The sequence below is a fragment of the Tyto alba genome, unplaced genomic scaffold (genome assembly GCF_018691265.1).
Source record: "Tyto alba isolate M040663 unplaced genomic scaffold, T.alba_DEE_v4.0 Super-Scaffold_8, whole genome shotgun sequence".
NCBI classification, from domain to species: Eukaryota; Metazoa; Chordata; class Aves; order Strigiformes; family Tytonidae; genus Tyto; species Tyto alba.
Genome location: NW_024881329.1, coordinates 4,959,470 through 4,981,072, shown reverse-complemented (window position 1 = coordinate 4,981,072; position 21,603 = coordinate 4,959,470). Strand labels below are relative to the sequence as shown.

General features: G+C 43.2%; 1 protein-coding gene across 2 annotated transcripts in view; it reads right to left on the bottom strand.

Annotated features, from left to right (window-relative positions):
• Nucleotides 1–21,603, bottom strand: part of SPTY2D1 (SPT2 chromatin protein domain containing 1) — a 55,388-nt gene that overhangs the window by 12,045 nt on the left and 21,740 nt on the right. Inside the window, exon 2 of one of the 2 annotated variants that reach the window (XM_042784714.1) lies at nt 15,079–15,232. In XM_042784714.1, the coding sequence (XP_042640648.1) occupies nt 15,079–15,144 (66 nt within the window). In that variant the 5' untranslated portion in view covers nt 15,145–15,232. Of the gene's footprint in view, nt 1–8,618; nt 8,727–15,078; nt 15,233–21,603 lie in introns of those variants that run through there. The other variant, XM_032984938.2, reaches the window with a different exon arrangement.

The window sequence follows — 21,603 nt, the reverse complement described above, 5'->3', positions numbered from 1 at the left end:
CGACTGAAGAAAAATGTAACTACACCAACTGAAACTGGAGCTGGTGAGTTCCAACTCCTGAACTGACTTCACCAGCATAATTACTAGGTTGATCTAAAACCAGTGACACTGATTTTTAGTTCCTGCTCCAGTGATCTTAAACAGAAGACTATTGTACATGAAGGAGTTGGTGATCCGCATACCAGTTGACCTGAATAGGTGCAGGCCTGCACTCCACTATGCTTATTGCTTGAGACCATTGGATGAACTCAGCAGAGAAACTGTGACAGAATACACAGCTCCCACTTGGCACCTGGCAATTACACCACTTGCATGTGGTATAATTTGCCTGGAGAAGGGAAGGCTCCCGGGAGACCTTACTGCAGCCTTTCAGCACTTAAAGGGGGCTTATAAGGGGACAGACTTTCTAGTAGGGCCTGTAGCGATAGGACGGGGGGGTAATGGTTTTAAACTGAAAAAGGGGAGATTCAGGCTAGATAGAAGGAAGAATTGTTTTAAGATGAAGGTGGTGAGGCACTGGTACAGGCTGCCCAGAGAGGGTGCAGACATCCCCATCCCTGGAAACGTTCAAGGCCAGGTTGGACAGGGCTCTGAGCAACCTGCTCCAGCTGCAGATGTCCCTAGTTACCGTGGGGAGTTGGACTAGAGGAGCTGTAAAGGTCCCTTCCAACCCAAACCATTCTGTGATACTATGTCTTAGCGTATCTTGAAAGGAAGCAGCATGTTTCCATGTAACATCCTTTTTCTTGCCACTGAACATGATAGAGCTGTTTACTTCCAAGAACATCCTATAAAAGCCCTAAAGATGACAATGCTGGTGATCCTCACCACAGACAGGATTTGCACAGCTTGCCATGCCTAGATGTCTGTCCAGTGTTGTACAAGTTGGGGTTCCAGCAGCTGAACAGATGTGAAGTTATTTATGTTATCCCCTTTTTTCCTTCTGTTATCTCCAATAAACATTGTTTTAATCAGTATGTTAAGAGTCTGAGCGCCTTTCTTACTGGGATCTATAATGAACACTTGCATTTGTGTGCTACACCTGTTCAGACATTACCTTTTGTAAATGTACCAATTATCAGATTGGGCTTTAGAATGATAGAATGGAAAGGAACAAATACATGTTTGTTTATGGCAAGAAGATCAAAAAAGTGAAGATAAACAAAGCAATGAGGACAGACATTTGCAAAGAAAAAAAGTATAGAAGCCAGTTATACCCAGAAGCAGACGGAAAGCAGAATAATACATTTAGGGAAAAAAATAAAAACAACAACAACAAAAAAAAACACACACCACACACAAAAACCCCCCAACAACTCTGAGTTGTTTTTTTTTTCTGAATTTCAGCAGTAAACCAATGAATTATAACCTAATATCAAGATCTCCCACACGGAAAGTTAGAATCCTCACTAAATGAAAGATCAGTGAAATACGGTCCCAAATAAAACCAATATCACTAATAAAAAAGCCACACAAGTCAGCATTCCCACAAATACTCATATAGCTTTATGAAACTTATCAAAAAAAATTAAAATATCTGGTAAAGATACCTACATCCAGATGGTTTAGAAGCAATAATCAGGCAAACTAGTAGCGTAACTCCCTACAGATTTCAGTATCACCCAACAGAAGCCTTTGTTCTAATTTCTGATTCATTCCAACAGCAGCATACAATAGATCCTTGAATTACTTTAGCTACTAATGTGCAAACTCATACCCTATCTTGTATATACATGCACTAAGAAGCAAGGTTCAGAGACTCATTTCTAAAAATGCAGTCCAAGAACTGGCTCCAAGAAGGACAGCTACAATACCAGCTACTTGTAATCACCTTTAGTAATTTCTGAAATGACTGAAACAAAATTCCAAAAATACACCATCCAGTACATTGCAGTAGTAAAACATGACATGTTGCTTAATCCCATTAAAGACCTACTACAGACAAGCTCATTTACCAAGATTCACCTCTGTGCAAGAGAATTTACCGCAATCTGAGAACTGGTTTTGTAAAATCCTTATCACTAGAAGCTCCAATTGCACAAATTTTGGTACTTACAATTGAAATAATTGGAATTGACCATCATATCTAGGACTATTTAAATAAGAAGGTGATTGGAGCTGGGCCACTCTTCTGGGAAGCCAAGATCCTTGCCCCTCTAACTTGCACCAAAAAGTTTACACCAAAAGTATTCCAAGACCTAACTATTCAGGAAGCCCAAACCATGATGCAGTGCTACCTCTCAGTTTTTGCTCAAATGTAGCCCATGACTCAGTGGCCCAAAGTCATTTGGCATGCTCCATCTAAACTGGAACAGAGAGAGGCAAAGCAAACCAAGCATTATCAGTGAAAATCCTTTCAGGAATAGGTTGAAAGAAATTAGTACTTTAGAAACAATTTGAGGTACTGTGTCGTTTACTCAGTATATCTATGTAAATTATTTTACTCAAACATGTCATGTTTTGCCACTGGTAACAGTTTCATAAAGCCTGGTTTAATAATTCAATTTCTACACTTTTTTTAAAAAACAGACAAAACACATGATTTTCAAAACAGAGAATGTGGTTGAACCTGAGCTTGAGGGTCTTTTCCAGCCTAAATGATTCTATGATTCTGAAAGACCTTTATGCCTAAGGAGCACCTTTGAAAACTGCTAAACAGCAGGGACAAATGCAGATTGATCCATCCTGTTAGGAGGCTTTATAAAGAATTAAAGTGAAGGGGAAGCAGTTTTCAGGCTTTGTTTTGCTGCACTACAACCAACAATCCCATCCAGGAGCAGGTTTGTAAAGCAGCTTGGCAAACGGTGCAAAATTCAAGATTTAAAAGTCTCTATCAGTACCATTTCTTTATATTAACAACTGAAAACACAGCTAAACAATTAATAAATACCCATTTTCTGTACTGTGAGTCACTACTATTGTTAAGTTTTTTTCACTTTCATTTAAAAATAGCATAAAATAACCAGCTTACACGTAGTCTTTTTAAAAGCACTGAACCATGCACATGTTCCACAAGCACTGATAAACTGTTTTACATGCAGTGCAAATGAACATATATCAGGTTCCAGGTAAACCAGACAAAATAAGCCAGGACATGTCACTACTTTATCATCCAAGCACCAAACTATAAAAAGCTGCACTATTCTGGCTTTTTATAGCTATTTTCAAGTTGCTTAAATCAGAGAACCATAAATATGCAGCCTTTCAGAGAGAGCAGGTCAAGCTCTTCCCAAACACCACGCTACTCAAGTTGTAAACCTGGATTACGTCTCTCTGGGCAGCACCTAGTGCCATCTCTAACTGAATACTGGTGAGATACACACAGTGGGCACTGCTTTAGCCAAAGCAAAACATAAAGGCTGTGGAAGTGCCTTTCTTCAACTGTGTACCCTCAAGAAATAACAAATCTTTTCCTACCAGGGAGTAGTATTTCTCCTGAGGCTTCTAATTTTTTACCTTAATCTCTGCAAACCTTGCCATAGCTACCTGCCCAATAACTGGCTCTCCCTGAATCTGACTAACAGTACTTTAAGAATATCGTGGAAATTCATTACCAAATCTTATTTGTGTTCCACTTACAGCCAGAATAAACTGTTTCAGTGGCCCATCTAGTATACAAAGTTACATGGCCGAGAAAGCAGCAGATTTTTTTTCTCTGAAAAGCATAACTCAAATCAAAGAGATAAATTTAACAAGATTGGTATTAATATGGTAAATAGACCCACAAGGCTGTACGTGCCTATACATTCACATGCATGCATACTGATTTGTGAGGGATCTGTATCAGATATAGTTTATATACATATAAGGCATCCATCCCTTAAATGCAGAGTGCCAGTGCCTAGGATCCAGCCTCAGTCAGCAGGCAGGCTCCAGGTCACAAATTTAACTGTGTAATCTGCAACCAAGGTTTTGCTCTTAAATCACTGACTTCCTTTGGAACACGGCACACAATCCTGATACAGTTGCATCTTTTTTGATGTCAGCATCCAAGTGCCAAATCTTGGATTTTAAAACTGATTTTATAGAGTAATTGTAACCTTTGTGGCATGCAGATGAAGCCTTAAAAGGTCTAGACCAAATACAAGACCCAGACACAAGCAACAGAAGTACGGTCTTTAAGGATGAGCATTATTTACACAGAGAAGGATTCTCCTTAGTTTCTCCTTAACTAACCAGGGTAAAGGATGGTCAGATACTGACTCCGTGACTTTAGGTTCTTAGGGTCACCACAGCAGCCAAGCAGAGAGAAGACAAACAATACAGATTTTCACAATTCAATAAAAAAATCTCTAATTGCAGTGCAAGATATGAGTGATCAATTCTCCCAAATCTGATTCTCAAATAGAGCACCTGTGCAACTAATCATTTTGCTATGGGCTTGCACTCGCAATGTAAAGACAATTCCACTTGTGCTATCCAGTGAGGGCAACTTGCAGAGGTTCTCACAGAGTGGGGCTTTTTTGTTTGCTTGTTTTTTCGCTAGCAAGTTATGACCCCTGTATGATGTTACAACACTTGTTCTTTCTCACCATTCACCAAGACATGTAGCCTTCTCCAATGGGAAGTCCCTGTTTCCCCCTAAATATTCTTCAGGGTATAACTTTCTGATAACATCAGTAATGGTTCATTCACCCAGTTAAGCCACACGTACATCCTTGTTTGTGTCACTCCTCTCGAAGTGCCCTAATGCAAGTTCCTCAAAAGGCAGCTTTCCAAACAGAAAGTAGTCACCTGTGTTAACTGCCCAGGGGTCTCTCTGCTACCACCCTGTGCTGGTACTTCCAAGGCCTCTGCTACAGCCTTATCACTGTCCCCTCTGCAGACACCGTGCTGCGGTTACCAGCAGCTCGCTCAAAGTTAGACTTTCTTAGAATACATGCACATAATGCTTTCTCAACTACTATTAGCAAGATCTAGTTGTGACAAAGTAAATGGCAGTTACCAACCATGCTTAAATTTGTTTGACTGTCTTCAGGTTCTAACAACCCCTACCAAGAGAAAGGCTTTACTGATAAGAGTATTTTAGCTGTCAGCTCATACTGTTCTCATTTCCCAAAACCAATCGAACAAGGTCATACATTTTACTCTTAAAAATGCAAAAATAATTTTCTTAAGATTTTGCAGCTGCTGTCACAACAATCAAGCTGAACCACTAGCTGAAAAAAAATGCAGAAATTCCTTCTGTTAGATGTCTCTTCACACAGTTAAAAAAAAAAAAAAAAACAAACTAAAAAGCATACTTTATGCTTTCCTTTATGTAGTGGTATTGTGGTCGCTGTTTTCATCTGCTTAAGCAAAAAAGAGACCAGGAATAGGAAAAGCTGAATGTTTGACACATTTTAGTCAGTGTTTGCAAGTGCCACCTAGAACTTAACTGTAAAGTTCAGATCTAAAAGCCCTCCCTCACCCCTTACTGGCTTTTTACATTGCGTATCTTGCAGTTCTTCTCATGTGGATGCTGATACAATACAATGCATTTCTTGTCCCTGTTTTGAGACAAGTTTTAACCGCATAATAAATGCATGCACACCAATGGAATAGCAGGCTGATTCTACAACAGCAGTCTGTACTTTGCAGCCACTTTCTGTACTTCTCTTGCAGTGATAAACGTTCATTAGTTTGTAGGTGACAATTTTGGGGGCAGGCTCTGTAACACACAGGGTCCTCTGAACAAGCTCCAGGATTTTGCTACTGTTTTACTTCACAAAGTCTTAATTTCTGGTAGCCACCTGTATCTGTCAACTTCACTGGAGGCTATTTTGTAAGGATTCACACTCAGAGAATGTATCAGTCTGACTTAAAATGACACTTCAACAAGTGCTGACGTGGATGACAAGCTGTTTCAGTTCTGGGTAATCTTTGTGGTTAAATGCTATTCTATATCAGATTTATTTGTAAATTCAGTACACCAAAGAATTATCCTCAGTTAAAAGGAGTAGGGAGCTCTGTGAGATAATTTCTAATACATTATTAATGACAATAGAAAAAAAAGGTAAAATAATTACTTGGTTCCAATTAGGCTCAGTGTTTTTTAAAAAACTGCAATAGTTTCATACTTTAAAGAACATCTTCCATGCAAACATCTTGAAGTGCTTCACCACATCCATTATGGCACGTAAGACTTGAAGCATAATAGTGTACCAATTTCACCAAGAATGACATAGAAAGTATTTAAATCTCACTAAAATCAACATCAAATCTTGTAACTGGTATCATGTCTAATCAAAGCAAGTTCCCACTGGAAATCTAACAAACTGCTAATGTGAACACATGTAACAAGATATATACACACACACACACAAAATATTGAAGCCCCTATGGAACATTATGTGAGAGAATCTGGGGCTCTTTTCAGCAACTGCTATGAAGATTATTAGCAACATGTCATTCATAGCTTATAACACTAGCTCGTGTCAGTATTGCTTTATTTAGAAACAAAACTTGATGCAACTAATAGGGAACTGAAAGGCTGATTTCAGCAACGTTCCTTTTGAATCTGGATTTCCATGGGGAGATGAACAAGCAGATCTGTTTTTACAGGGACATGATGCAACACCTGTTTTATGCAGGTCCCTCTTTTATGATACAAGACCATATTATTTCTTAAATAGAGTTTCTCTACAGTTTCTACTTTTGAGATATATAAATACTACTTGTGCACATTACTCTTTTTCATTACAGTAGGCATGGATTTCATACAATAGGCACTTAGTTTAGTGCACTGTGAAGTTTTTGTACTTCACAAAGGATAATTTAGTGGATATGCAGGGACTAACATTTCCGGAAACCTGTTAACTCTACATACCAGTAAATTTTGCAATTAGCCTGTATGGTATTTTTAGCAAAAATAAAAATTATATTCTTCTATGAATGTATTTTTATGTATTAGCTTTAATCTAGTGGAGTTACTTTGATGCCCATTGATCAGAAAACCTCCACAGGCCCTCTTCTGCAGCTTAGCAGCTGCAGATAACCTCAAGCAGTGCCCACCCAGCACAGCTCCACTCATGTTCAGAGACTCAGGCCAAATTTAGAGTTAAAAGCTGCACCACTAACATGCTAGAATGGCAGGAAACCAAACTGCTTCTGCTATGAAATGGACTGCACTCTCACCATATGAGTTATCAGGTAAGCAAATCCTAACCCTGCCTCTTCTAGAAAGGGTATCAAAACCCCTCATCCATTGCACAAGTAGGATTGCCTCCCTCCACCATCACATCTGCAGTAGAGAACATGGCAGATATTTCTTCAACTCATCATGGTTTATAAGTATTTGTGACAAAAAATAGTGGTAGAGTACATTAAAGCTGCATGAGAAAACTAAGAGGGTAAAAAGTTTTAAACATCTAAAGCAAGAACAATAATAAGCCAAAGATAATTTAGTGAATCAGCTTGTTTTGAGTCATAAAACAGGTATTTAAATATCTTAAAGTATTTATATATCTGGTATTTTCATATTTATGTTACAAACCAGACCTCTATGTAAAGTCAGAGACAAACTGTATCAGGCTAAATATTAAAGAGCACGTTTTATAGATTCTGAAAACACGATGGAATCTGAAGAATTAAACATATCTAGCATATGGTTGGTCTGTATTATCAACTGGTCACATTGTTAGTGACCGTTACCAGAGTTTTACTAGTGATACGGAGAGACTGAGATGCTCTCAATCCTAGTGTCTCCATTTCAGCAGTGTCAGAATTGAAGAGTACACTCTTTCTGTTTTTCCTATACTTTATGCTAAAAAAAACTACTCCTCTCATTTACACTGGTTTAAGCATGCTAAACATAGAAACATAGAACTCTGGCACTTGGTTACAGAACAGACAGGAAAAGTGTTTCCCTAAACTGGTGGCTACCAAAGAGAAAATATTTTTTTTATCCAAATAAGCACAACTTATAATTTAGGTCCTGCCAAAGGAATGAAACCAGTCTACTTATGAACCAAAAGGCGACAGGCCCTTCCTACTGCCAGACTTCATTCAGGCAAGTAAGGGGGTTATTTCATACTGAATCAACATAAAACTGATAGCTTGAGTCAAAACGCAAACTGCTCAAAACACAAACTGTCTTCATAACAATATTCATGATAACCCAAGTGCCTTTCACATTATAATCTGCCCCAGACAGCCGTTGCAGGCTGTTCCTTGGCAGTGAATACAGAGGTGTTGGACAACGCCGCACGCTCACCCCAAACTTGTCACTCTTTGTCTCCGACCCGCATTTGAGACGTGGCAGACTTCTGTTTTCAGAGCAAACAAAAGGACTTATTGCGATTTTTAACCGCAGCCCCCGCCTCCCGGTACTCCCAACGGCCGGCCGGCCCAAGCCCCGAACCCCGCCGCGCCGAGACCTGTTGACAGGAGCAGCCCCGCGGCAGACCGCCGCCCCCCCAGCCCCAGCCCCAGCCCCCGCCGCGGCCCGGCCGGGCTCCGCCGCTGCGGGTGGGCTCCCAGGCCCCGGCGGGCCGCCCGCCGCCCCGACCTCACGGAGTGTGTGTGTGGGGGGGGGGGGCCGCCAGCCGCCGCACGGCCCCGACCCGCCGCCTCGAACGGCCGCCGCGCCCCGGCCTCGCGATCCCGGCCCTCACGGTCCCGGCCGCCCCCGAGCTCACCGGCACCGTGTTCAGCCCCTGCTGCTCCGAGGCCATGACGAGGATATTGCGGAAATCCATGGCCGGCTCGGGGAAGGGGGTGAGGCGGCAGGCGCCCCGCTGCCCCCCGCTCCCCTCCGCGCCCGCCCGCCCCGTCCCGTCCCCCGCGCCGCTCGGCTTCCGGCCGCCGCGTCCCCCCTTACATCACCTCGCCTCGCGCCGGCGTCACACAGCCCGCGCGTCACTTCCTCTGTGACGGCCGCCTACGACGCAGGAACCGCGTCCCCGGGAGCCCCGGGACAGCAGCGGCCCCGGCGGCGGCCTCATAAAGGGCCGCCGGGGCCGCCCCGCCCCGCCCGCCGCGCACCTGCGTTCCGTCTACAGAAACGCCTCATCCCCGTCCCCCCCCCCCCCCCCCCCCCATGGCCGTGCCACCGAGACGTCTCAACAAACCAGCATAAATCCCGTTGCTTATTTATATATCTGTTTTTAAACAGCAGCTCTTGCCGTTTCGGCGGCGCGGAGGCTCGCGGCGGTGTGAAGGGGAAGGGCTGCGTGGGGCGCGGCGGCCCGCGGCCGGCCCGGGGCAGGGCAGCAGTGTGTGTGCGGGTGGAACGCGTGTGCCGTTTCTGCGGCCGGCTCCCTCGGCTTACCGAGGCTCGAAAAACGGCGCCTGGCTTCGAGGGGTGCCCCGGTTCGGGCCGCCCTGAGGAACGGGGCTCCCGGGAGCGATGCTGACCGCCGAACAGCGATCTGCGTGCGTTCAAGTGTTTTTCCAAGTCCTTTGACAACCCGGGGAATTGTGCAAGAATACCAACTGGCAGAAGACTCTTCCCTTGCATCGGTTGTCAGTTCTTTTACAGTTATCCCAGATCGATCTGACAAAAATTTATCTAATCCACACTGCTCTGCATAGAAACCTGGGCTTACTTGTTTTTCGCTTTATCCCACTTTGACATAAACTCTTTTTTAACACGACTATGACTTAACCACTCTTCACTTTCAGTTCCTCTGGGTTCCTGACTTTTCCAGTCTCCCTTTGCCTCTTCCCTGCCCTCACTTTATTTTTTCTGTATCTGAAATTCCGTTCTGGGTGTAGCGATTGCAGCCCGGTGTAAAGTGGTCCTAATGAACAGGAGGAACAGGACAATTTATTTGAGTGAGGCGTTGCACCAGTTAGCTGGCAGGGCTTTTGTAGTTCTTGAGCTACAGGAGTATCTGAAGTTGTTTCTGTGATGCTTGCTTTGGTATCTCTGTGTGGCATTGCTCTGTGCAGGGCAGACACTCCTCCTGGTCTGCCACTGCTTTCTCTTGGGCCATGGTTCTGATTTAACCCCTTGTCCTGTAAGAACATAATATTTCTTCCCCTTACAGTTCTCATCTCCATAAGACACTGCACTGACTTTTTACTTCTGACTCAGACGTAGATCACCTCTTCTGGTTTCCGCCCTCTTTACAATATTACTTTCTTTAAATTAAGTATTTTTACATTTTAAGACTTTCTACTCAGTCTCTCTTCACAGGCAGTATGTGGTTCACCAGTTTTTCTCTCGCTTTTGTCGTTCTGTTACCCCCTGTGGTACTGTCAAGAAGGATAGGGTGCCATTTTCTGGTATTCTTATCTGCCACCCCATCACTCCTGTGGTGCTTCTTTAATCAGAATTTCCCTACTCCGTCCTGAATTTCTTGTATCTCCACTGTGCCCTTCCTTGAGAGACCTTTCAGTATGACTCAGATTCCTGTATGACAGCAACAGTATTGAGAGAGTGATGATTGTTGCTCTTTGGCTTTTATGGTTGCTTACTTTGGTCCGCGTTAGACTTGGCAGGAGTACTTGGCTAAATGCAGTCTTCATTCTGCTGACTGCAATCCTAGAGATGAGTGGAGAAAACCCCTCCCTGCATCTAAAAGAGGTGCTACAACCAGGCCAGGGGATGGCGTTGCAGTTGTTTGTTGCATGCCGCTTTGGAAACCTTTAACCACAGTCGTCACCTTTTCTTGTATATGATAATACTGTGGTATCGCATGTGCTTCAGCAGAGGGGATTTGCATCTGTGTTAGGGCCAACGAGAGAAATAATAGCACTGTGTAAATGTTTGCTGCAGGCATTTCATAGGGCAGTAGCGAGCGACGCTGGGCTGTGTCAGGATTCCTGGGTTGCACCCGTGGCACTGAAACCCACATCTGGCACGTGTTACACGTCAGCGCAATGCCTTGATGTGGTCCTGTCTCTTTTTCTGGCAGATGTGTAACTACACATGGGAACTTCTGTGCTGCGTGTGCCTACAGCCCTGTCCTATCTGTATCTTAAATCTCTCCCCAAACTCTGCTCACTCTTCTTTATCTTTGCACACGTTTACAATGTGATGAACTGATCCAGATGAGGCTTGCCAGGATTCCCAAGTACAGCTAGTCTGTCAGGCACAGAAGAGGAAACAACACTTGTGCTTTTAAGCCAAACTGATATTTCTGTTAAATAAAAAACAAGATAGAAAATGTTTCTTCCTCTGATCTGTCTGATTCCGTGCATGTTTAATCTCAAAGTTACTTTGAAAAAATTGTAAAAGTCAGTGAATATAAACCTACATCTTCCAGAAAACAAAAATAACTTCTCACAGCTCCCGAGAACCTTCAATTTCTGCCTCCAAAAAAGTACATCTCAATTTATGCTTTTTGTGTATAACTTTTTAAGCAATAACTTGGTTAAGTTTTATTAAATATCTTCACATTAGGAAATTACTTAGGACTAGAACTGTTTAGAAAACACTTAGAAAATGTGAGACAATATTCTACCAGAAAGTGTCTTTTTTGCAAGTTTTTAATCAGCTGTACTCAATAACAGTTTTTTGCCCCAGCCATGCACACTTCAGGCACGGGATTAATCCTGTTAACTTTAAGTGAAGTGTGTTTAAGTGTTTAAAGGATTAGAGTCTTAATTACAGGCCATCTGCAGAGGTCAAATATCAAAGGCTGTTCAGAGCCTGAGTTTTAGCATTTTCTGAATAATATTTGCATGAGTTTTCCTTTCCCCTTTTTGTCCAGCATCCTTTCTGCAGTAAGTTAAATGGGTCTTCCAATATGGCCTTTATTAAATGAACGGAATCATCCTAATGTCCAACAGACAAGTATCTAGACCATCAGCCGTTTGGACATTAGCAGAGCTGGCAGTATGAGCTCAAAAGAAGCCTGGGACTTGGAAAACACGGGTTTGAATAGATCAAGTTTGCATAGCATGGTGCAAGCCTACATTATAGCTGCTTCTGATTTGAATTATTGATCACTGGGATTTTTTTTCCTAATGATATATTAAATAGAAATGGAAAGCAAGAGTCTTGGGATGATAATCAGCTGGTATTGACAATGTATAATTTAGACATGTAACTCAGATGTCTACATTATGACCTTTGGCTCCAAAAAGGAATATTAGAAAAACAGGGATGGGCATTGTCTCCTTTTGCCCACCCAAAAAACAGGATCGATTATATTTAGGTAATTTCTGACAGATACTTCTCCAGTCTGCACTTGAAAAGTCAAAACCATGGCCGTCGTACCCCATAGTAATCTCTCTTCTTGTTTTATCTGCACCATGAAAAAATTGTTTCTAACATCTAACCCAGATCTCTTTTGCCTACTCATCTTTTTCAGCAGGTGAGAGAAGTTTATTGCCCTCTCTCTTAGAAATACAGTTCACATATTTAGGGCCACCCTACCAGGTCTCCCTTTTCTCTAGGACAAACCTCTTCAATTCCTCCAATGTTTCCTCATAAAACCTCTAATTCTCTGTTCTAGCTGAAGCAGAATACAATACTCCAACTGAAGGTTTACTAGCCCCAAGCATAACAGAGAATATCTTCATTTGCCTGGGAAACAATATTCCTTTTTATATAGCCCCTGGTGCCATTTGTTTTTTTTTGTAGTGGCGAGGCTGACTCCTGTTTGGTTTGTGATCCACGCTAACCACCAAGTCTGTTTACACAGTGATACTATCAGTCTAGGAATTCCACAGTCTGCATTTGTGATGTTGGTAATTCTGCAGAGTGTGAATGCATGTCCTTCGAAGCATATTCTTTCTCCTGACTGTAATTTGCCAAGTTCATTGAGATCCTAGCCCTATGCTCCAACCCTTCCTGCCCCTCACAGACAGTGGGTTTGGTAAGTAAGTGGTCTCTTCTGCCATCCAAATATATTCAATGAAAATATCAGATTAGTGCTAAGGAGATACTCCTGCAGAACTCTGCCTGATGCATCCAGCCAAGTTAACAACTTACTCTTCCTAAATATTCTGTGAGTCCAGTTGTGTACTCATGCATTCATGTTTTTCTAGACTTGCTTGTGAGATGGGTGGTCATGTGAGACCATGTTAGAAGTCTTTCTAAAACCAAGGTATCTGGCACCTGTGGCTTTTCTGCTATACACAGGAGCAGTAACCTAATCAGAGCTGGAAATGAGCTTGTTTGACATGATTTATTCTAGACAATGTAATCTCACCGATACTGATTTCTCATTGTTTAATGGCTGAGCTGGTCGTGGAATGGGTACATCATCCTAACTCAGGAATGCAAGCTAGACAAACTAAGCTCAGAGAATGTGAATTCCTCTGTACATGATTGAAAATTATCAGTCATCTAAAATGCATATATTTCAAATCCAGAGCAATCACAAAATATCAGTTTTATATTGCTGTGCACTGGGGACAGAAACAAACGTAAAATGACAAGAAACAAAAATTCTCTAGTCTTTAAAATTGATTTCAGGTAAGTGTCTTGGGTTTTTCAGGACAATTTTTAATGTCATGCTTTAAACAACAGCTATGATACTTTCCGTTCCAGAGATAAGTGCAAACAACTACAGTTGCACCCCACCAAGCAGTCAGCCATGTAGCACTCTGTAACTGCCCGTGAGTGTTCAGTATAACCTAAAGCCAATGGAAGAACTGTACTACAAGGGTGAAGAACTGGGCCCTTTGGACCACCTGTCAAATCAGGACACCACTGATGAAAATGCTAACATCTTGTTGAAAAAAACCCCACGTGAACAAAAAGTAAGCCTGCCAGAAAGTGAGGACAATGATACTGAGTAACAGCAGCTGGTGGAATAGTTGTATTTGCAGTGTTTTCTTTGCCAGAGAAGACAGAAGATTAAGAATGGAAAAAAAAAAACCCAACAAACATTTAATTTAGTTGTTTAGTCTATTCAATAGTTTAGTTAGCTAAAGTATCTTGAAAGTGTTTGTTGCTTAAATGTATCAAAAATCCAAAAAGGTAAGTGTATGGGAAATAGACAAAAACCCTCTCTATAATATGTGGTATAAGGATATATAGACAGTAGGTCAAACTATTTAAGGAAACAGTGTATTTGTAAGAATTATAAAAATAAGATGCAAAGAAAGGATTGTTTTATAAGAATAACCTCCTTTCCAAATGTCCTGGTTTCAGCTGGGATCGAGTAAATTTTTCTTAGCAGCTAGGATGGTGCTGTGCTTTGGATTCAGTATGGGATTTTTATGAGAAGAACGCTGATAATACATTGATGTTTCCAGGTGTTGCTGAGAGATCAAGGACTCTCCAACTCCCCGTGTCCTGTCTGTGTGCAGGTGCACAAGAAGCTGAGAGGGAGCACAGCCAGAGCACAGGACCCAAACTGGGCAGTGAAATATTCCATACCATGTAACATCATGCTCAGTATGTAAAGGAGGGGTGGCTGGGAAAGGCAGGGTTTTCTCCCACCCCTGGGATTGCTATTGCAGGATCTTGGTATTTTGGGATCGCTGGCCAGGAACAGGCTGGGTATCAGTCAGCAGGTGGTGAGCAATCACTTTGTGCATTACCTGTTTGTACTTCCTATTATTTCTATTTTTTAATTTTTTAAATTTTATTTCATTTATTAAACTGTTTTTATCTCTACCTACTAGTCTCTTCACCTTTATCCCTCCAATTCTCTCTCCCATCCCCAGGTGGGGGAAGGTGAGCGAGTGAGCATCTGTATGGTGTTTGGCTGCCAGCCGGCTTTAAACCACGACACCAAAGTTGCCAAAAAGATGGCAATGAAAAAAATCACCATCACAGTAAACATGGAAAACCCAGTATTTAAACACTGAACAGCAGCCATAGTGCCCAGATATTACAGAGTTAATAGGAAAGCAAACAACACAGGTAAGACAGACTGCAAAGCAATAAGAGCTTTCCTCCATGATGGCATTAGGCTGATTTAGATCGCTGCAGAAACATGAGCCCCTGGGGAGAGCATCCCAGATAAGAAAACCTGGCCTGAGAGACAGCTGCCCCTGTTCAGCAAGCTGTTTCCACCAGATCCATCACTCGGTACTGGCAAGCAAGAAACCCGTCTGCATTTCATCCAAGCTCCCAACAAAGAGACCAAATATTTGCACTGAATATAAACTCTGAGAAAACAGTATTTCAGGTGCCTATAAAGCAATAGTTATAGCACTACTGGGCAGCTGTGAGCGCAGGCATGTACATACAGAGCTATAGGCGTACGTGCTGGCTGCATGGTTCCTTTGTGTAGGCCGCCCCCGCCGTCCCCACATCCCAGGGCCGGTGGCATCCCCAGGGGACGTGGCGTGGTGTCACCGCATGCAGCTCACGTGGCCAGAGACGGGACGTGTCTCCTCCTACCTGGAAGCAAAGAAACAAATAAGAGCTAAGTACTTCGAGCAGCGCTCGAAATGGCAAAGCTGCAGCGCAGAAATGAAGGCGCGGGGACGGACGGACGGACGGACGGACGGACGGATGGACAGACAGACAGCCCCAGCCCTGTCGTGGTGTGGGTGCCCGGTGGCAGATGGCAGCCGTGCCCCGGGGCCGCCGTGGCTGCGCTCTGCGGAGCTGCCGCACCACCGCACCTTCAGACACGGTTCTGGCCCCCCCTCCTGGGGCCAGCCGTTGTTCCTCACGTTGGCCGCTTCTCGGGCGCTTCTGTACACAATGTCTTCTGCGCTGAAGGGCTCCGCATGCTGTGTGTGTCCCACCCTGTCCTGTCTGTCCCCTGTCCCCCCACCCCAAGCCTTCCAGGAGGAGATCTCTCCGCAGAATGCTGCCGAGAGATAACTAAACAACAAAAAGAGCAGACCAAAGGTTTATCTATTTTACTGAAAGTATTCAAAGCTCTTCATAATCATACGTGCTTGCGAAGCTGAGAAATGTGTGTTTGCCACATGCAGTTGCAGATGGTTGTGGCATCTGAAGCAGATCAAATGGATTGTACATTTTCTCATATTGCTCTGGAGCCAAACCATCTTCTTTTCAAACATTGAGAGAAATATTTGGATTTATTTCCCAAACAGTGCTGAGAGCCTGATTTGAAGATCTACTTCGTTTTTTGGGGCTAGGGCATTTCTGAAAGTTAGGCTCCTAGCTGTTATTACAGATCTCTACTATATTACACATGAAAATAAAAACAATATCATGATCTGCCAATTTCAAGCAACCGAAAATGAACTGTTTCTTGAAACTCTGCTCCTCTACCTATTGCACCTCTTCATCTCATCCTCTCTCTGCCTTGAAGAAACTCATGCCCAGATTATCAAGTACCCCCTACCCTCCAAGATTAACAAATCAAATCTCTTTTGCATGTTATCAGGGAACAAACTCCAGAATCAAGGGCACGAAAAATCCAGCACCTCTCTATCAGATCCATGTTATCCTGAGTATCTCCTTCACTTATGTTTGGCTAATGTAGCAAAGTTCAGTGCAAAACCACATAGAAGGGGAAGTTTATTCTATTTTAAACTGATTTCACGCATTCTTTTGCTCACAGACTGTTCTCACTCCTTCTTTCATGTGTATGAGGAAAGGAAATGTGCGTGGCCATGTTGCCTGGACAGGACTCTGTGGTGCAAGCCAGGCACTGAGGGTGACCCAGCACAGACAGTGCCTTCACCCACTGGGTGCAGTCCCTAAACAAGGCCTGCGGACCTGGGGACTGATAACAGGGTCCATCAGTGGTCCCAAACAGCTAATGAGTCAGGTCCAAGGGCTGTCCAGGAGTAACTGCAGGAGATGGGACCAGAGACAAGGCTCGAAACAAGGCTGCAACGGAGGTCTGCAGTCCACCCAGGAGATGGGGCTGGAGTCAAAGCTGCAGCATAGGTCCAGGGTCCACCTAGGAGACATGGCTAGAGCCAAGCTAGCTCCAGTATAGATCTAGGAGTCAGGGCTGGAGAGAAACTGCCTCCAACATAGGTCTGAGATCCACCCAGGAGGCAGCCCTTGGTTTTCCAGACCCCGATGCCTTCAGAAGCTGCACATGCCATTCTTTTGCCCCTTCTTGCTGTTTCTTGATGATTTCACACTTGCACATTGCCATTCCTACCTCATTCATACCAAGATTAATGTTTCTATGTCAAATCCCTACGAGTGTACCGTCACGTTAGAGGAGAAGTCTTTACCTAGTGGCCAGGTTGTAAACAATTTGATGCAAACTAACACTTCAATCATCATCAGGAAGCTAATCAAAAGCTAGCGCAGACTGAAAACAGCAGTGTAAGATGTTACCCATGTGAAACAGAATTTAGTGAACAGGCTGCTGCCTCCTACATGAGCTCCATATTGAGCACTTCGTGGTAGTGTAATCTCACATGCAATTTTCTCAGCATGGTTCTTTGCAGTGATAAACTGTATTTACCATGCAGTTAGCATAGTCAACATTTGAGAGTGTTTTATTTAAAATAAAGTAAGTTCTTGATTATCATCTTCTGGTAAATCTGTCTTTGTGCAGTGTGCTGAGCCTCAGTGCAGGGATTGCAGGCTCGGAAATAAAGAACATAAAGCCATTTGGAGCAATGTAGGTTCAGTTAAGTAAATGTGAGGGTATATTCATTCCACTACACTCTCAGCAAATAATTTGGCTTCATATACTTAAGATTTTATGCAGTTGATTGTTAGCTAAACTTATTTCAACCTCCATTCTCCAAATTTATTTCAGATTTCCTAGAAGGAGGTTTTAATTTCTGAGGCATATTGTACTGATTTAATGTAACTTTGAGAAAAAAAAACATGTGGCATTGTAATGAATTATACTATCACTTCTGACTTTCCTTACCAAAACTATCTTATTAACAGTTCTCCATTGAAACAGATTGCCATTTTATCCCTGGCACAAAAATTTAAGGGAAAATCAATCAATTTTGTCAGAACACACCTTGGTAAATCTAATTCCATTCCAATAAATGAGCAGTGCAAAGAGGATTGGCACTTACCATGAAATACTGAAATCAAGGTCAGATTTGTAGCAAGCACAAATCAACATTCTTACATGGCTTAAGTGGATTTATACCCATTTATAGTAGGCAAGAATCTGTCTCTACCACTGGATGAACTATAGAGCATCAAGCAGCAGTTTGAGTTTTAACACTTATTTCCTTGACTTGTTAGCTTAAATTGGATTCTAAATACTTTGAAGACTTTTTGTTCACCATAACTGAGCAGGAAGTTAGTCCGGGATTTGGTTAAATTTCCTCCCTTGAAAGTAAGGTTTTCAAACAGGGTCTGTGCAGCATTATTAAACAGCTTGAGCATAATGAATTGTTGTCAGTTTTCCCAATCCATACATTTCATGTTTTGAAGTGTAGCCTTTAGGGCAACATAAATAACAGAAAATCAGTTGATCGATTGTCCAAGGTTGTGATGATTTGGTGGTGCTCAGCAGGAAGTTATGTGGTGTTATAGACTCATTCCCCTTGGAAGCACTCTCCGCCAGATAGTGCCATGTGAATACTTTAAATGCATGCAGCACGCCGCAGCTGAGCAGAGTGCGGCACAGGGAGAAGCAATCCCATGCTGGGATCTGTGCAGATTTGCAGGAGGGTCCGAATAATCATCTCAGAGGGTTTTACATTCAACATGGTTGCATCAGGCTTTTTTGGAGCAGGCATCTCACAAGTGTTTGTGGATGGCCTAAGCCAGCGCAGCTGCTGAGAGAGGAAACCTCTGCTCTGCCTGCATCGCTGGCTTTTCCATCGCCCCATATTTGTGCTGGCATCAGGATTTGTACAATTGCACAATGAAGCTGACCGGGAATCATTCAGCTGGAAGCAAACCTAACAACAACAACAACAACAACAAGTTAGTTCCCCCAAGGCCATGGCTTTCAGCAGTGCAGTCAAACTGTTGTTCATTGAACTCTGCTCTCCCAGTGGGCTGGAGAAGGAGGTTAAGGTCACTGCTCTGCAGAAGGATGGCTACCTGCCATCTTCCCTGTTAGATGGGCTCAAGTGCAGCTGGGACAATGGGTTCCAGTCCTGAAACACTGACTCTGTGGCCCTCAGCAGGGCTAGAGAGAGGAGGGGGAGGGACACACAGGAGAGAAACCTGGGCCACGGACAATGTCCCTGTTGGGCAGAGATGGAGGAAATCATAGATCAAGCCCTTCACCTATGGGACCTCTGCCTTGAGGTCAGCCAGGCTCTGGCAAAGTCAGATTTGGTTTGTGAATCCCAAAAACTGCTCACAGATTTTTTTCCCCTGGGTATCAATTGATGAATAATGAATGCTTTTATGCTGTTCCATTCTCTCCATTTCCATTGCTGTTACTAAAGTTGTCCGACTTAGAGAGGTCTTCTCCTCTCAGCTTGGTGTCTGTAGTCAGATCCTCTAGCAAAGTCAAACTCCTCGGTATTGTTCACGAGCACAGAAAATGAAAAATCCCAGTGTTTACTGCATATTACTAAGAAGAGTGAAGAAAACCTCTGAAAAAAACCACCATTATTTAAACAGAACGATCTGTTTTAACTAGCAAATGTGTTCAAAAGTATTTTTACTGAAGCATTTGAAAAAACATGCATATTTGGGAGCAGAATAGCCTAGCTGCAGAACTGTACTATTATAGCTCTGAAACTTCAAGGCAGGTCTGTGGCTGGAAGGGAAACTGTGGAGAAACAGCAAGAAGCTGTGTCGATGAGCAAGCAGGAACACCCTCCAGGGGATCCCTTGCCCACCTGATCTGTCTCTTACATGAATTACAAAGCAGAGGCCACTTCCACTTACAGATGTCAAATATCTCTTAGTATTTCCCACAATCATAGAAGTTTTAGCCTTCATGTCCGTCTTCGCTAAATGCTGCTCTTACTAATTCTGCTTCCCTTATACAAATTCCCTGGCAGTTTTCAGTTCAGTTAGTTAAATAAACCATCATTTCCTGCCTCAAATGTCAACTATTGTGGCCCAGGGTTCCCTAAGGGTCCCGCTGCCTTTAGATCAGCTGCTTCACAATCTGAGCACATTCTCTTCCTTCTTTAAAGCATTTTCTCTGCTTTTTTACATGAGGACTTGCCCTGCACAGGAAATCCAGGCTTTAACAGTAAAGATAATAGGCAAGTCATTTTCTTCAGCATCAGAGGGATTGCAGGAAGCAGTGCAGCTATGGCACTGAATTGTAGATTTAGCAAGATTCAGTTCATGTGGCTCAAAAGAGACATCCTTTGATTGGGGTTTCAGATGGTTGAGGGGCATTGCAAAGTTATGAGTTGAGACTTGTACTCTCTTCTTGGGAGTCGGAGGCCTCCACCATGTTACAACATCTTTTTGGGCCTGTATTCCCAGGCTGCCTCCCTATGTGGGTTTCTGCACTTCTGCTTTTTGGTAAACAACCCTGAAATCTTCTGAAGATAATCTTTGGACTTTCCCCTACAGGTGAGGAGGTCAGGGCTCCTTTATCAGGCAAACTGCTGACCCAACAACAAGGTGCAGATTTTGAGGTTGCAGTTACAATTTTAACTCTTTCCTGAGAATTAGCATGCAAGAGGTGGAGAATCAGTACCCTCCTTTCTGGTAAATAATACCTCATATCTCTGGTAAATAATGTCTCATGTACATTGCAAATACTACTCAGCATTCGCTTAATAAATGCCACTTCCTCCTGAAGGTGTTGCTGCATTTTGATCAGTGGAACAAAGGACCATGATCCATGTTGGGTCCAGTGCTAGAGAAATGCAGTATCTGACATAGACTTTTCACTCTTCAGAAGCTTCCCAATTTACTTGTTCAGTAGTGCCTGATTTAGCTGGTCTGCAGGTCCCCTCCTGCCAGCCAGTGTCCCCGTCTCCATTCAGATCCACACAACACTTCTGCTGGGAGCAAAGGCCACAGGTTTGTTTGCATGTTTTGAAATATGATATAAGCAGGCAGTGTTAGTCAGCATGCTGATTGTGACTCTTACCTAATGCAGCACTAATACTGCACTCCAGAAGCAATAGTATCTCTTTCTTAAACAGGGAAACACTTGGCTCTTGAACATTTTTCCAAATGTCCAGACAGATGAAGATCCCAGGCAAAGGCTGTCCTACACATGGATCTGCAGGGTGCTGAGGGCCCCGGCTATAAGGCTGGGCAGCTCTTCACCAGTGTGGTGAGGTAAGGAGATCTCTTGCTCTCAGAGGAATCACCAGGCTTGGGTGTTACAAGAATGGCCTCTGCCTGCTGCTTACCTCCAGGTGCTTTCCATGTGAATGGTTTTTGTGACAAGTGCAGTGCAGACAAATTGTGATGGCTTGTTTATACAGCCACGCGTTCAAAATTAAAGGTGAAATCCCAAGGTCCTTGGGGAGGCAAAGCTCTTAGCCAAGTGTGTTTCACAACCTAGGCCACATTGGATAACCAGTTTGTCAGTGGGAGGCCTCACTGATTTTTGTAGAGTTATCTGGATAATACCTGGCTTAAATCCTATCATCGTTGAGGCCCCTGTCAGGTTCAAAAAAGATGACGTTCCTGATGTCTGTTTGGTGTAAACTCTTGTCCCCAAATTTTCACAAAGGCTACATAAAAGAGCAAGCCACTGGGTCTTCTAATTTATGCTTTTTGAACCTAAAGCAGTGAGAACCTCCTGATGTGCAGAGCAGAGCAACTTAGCAGGGCCAGGGCACTCCCTGGTGCTGGCCATGCCCTCTCCTGCACTGCTCATCAGTGCTGGCAGGAAAGGGAGCTGTTGCTCTTTGCTAGCCTCTAAAGGAATTTGATTTTCTCTACCTCACTCTAGTTGTCTTCAATTTTAC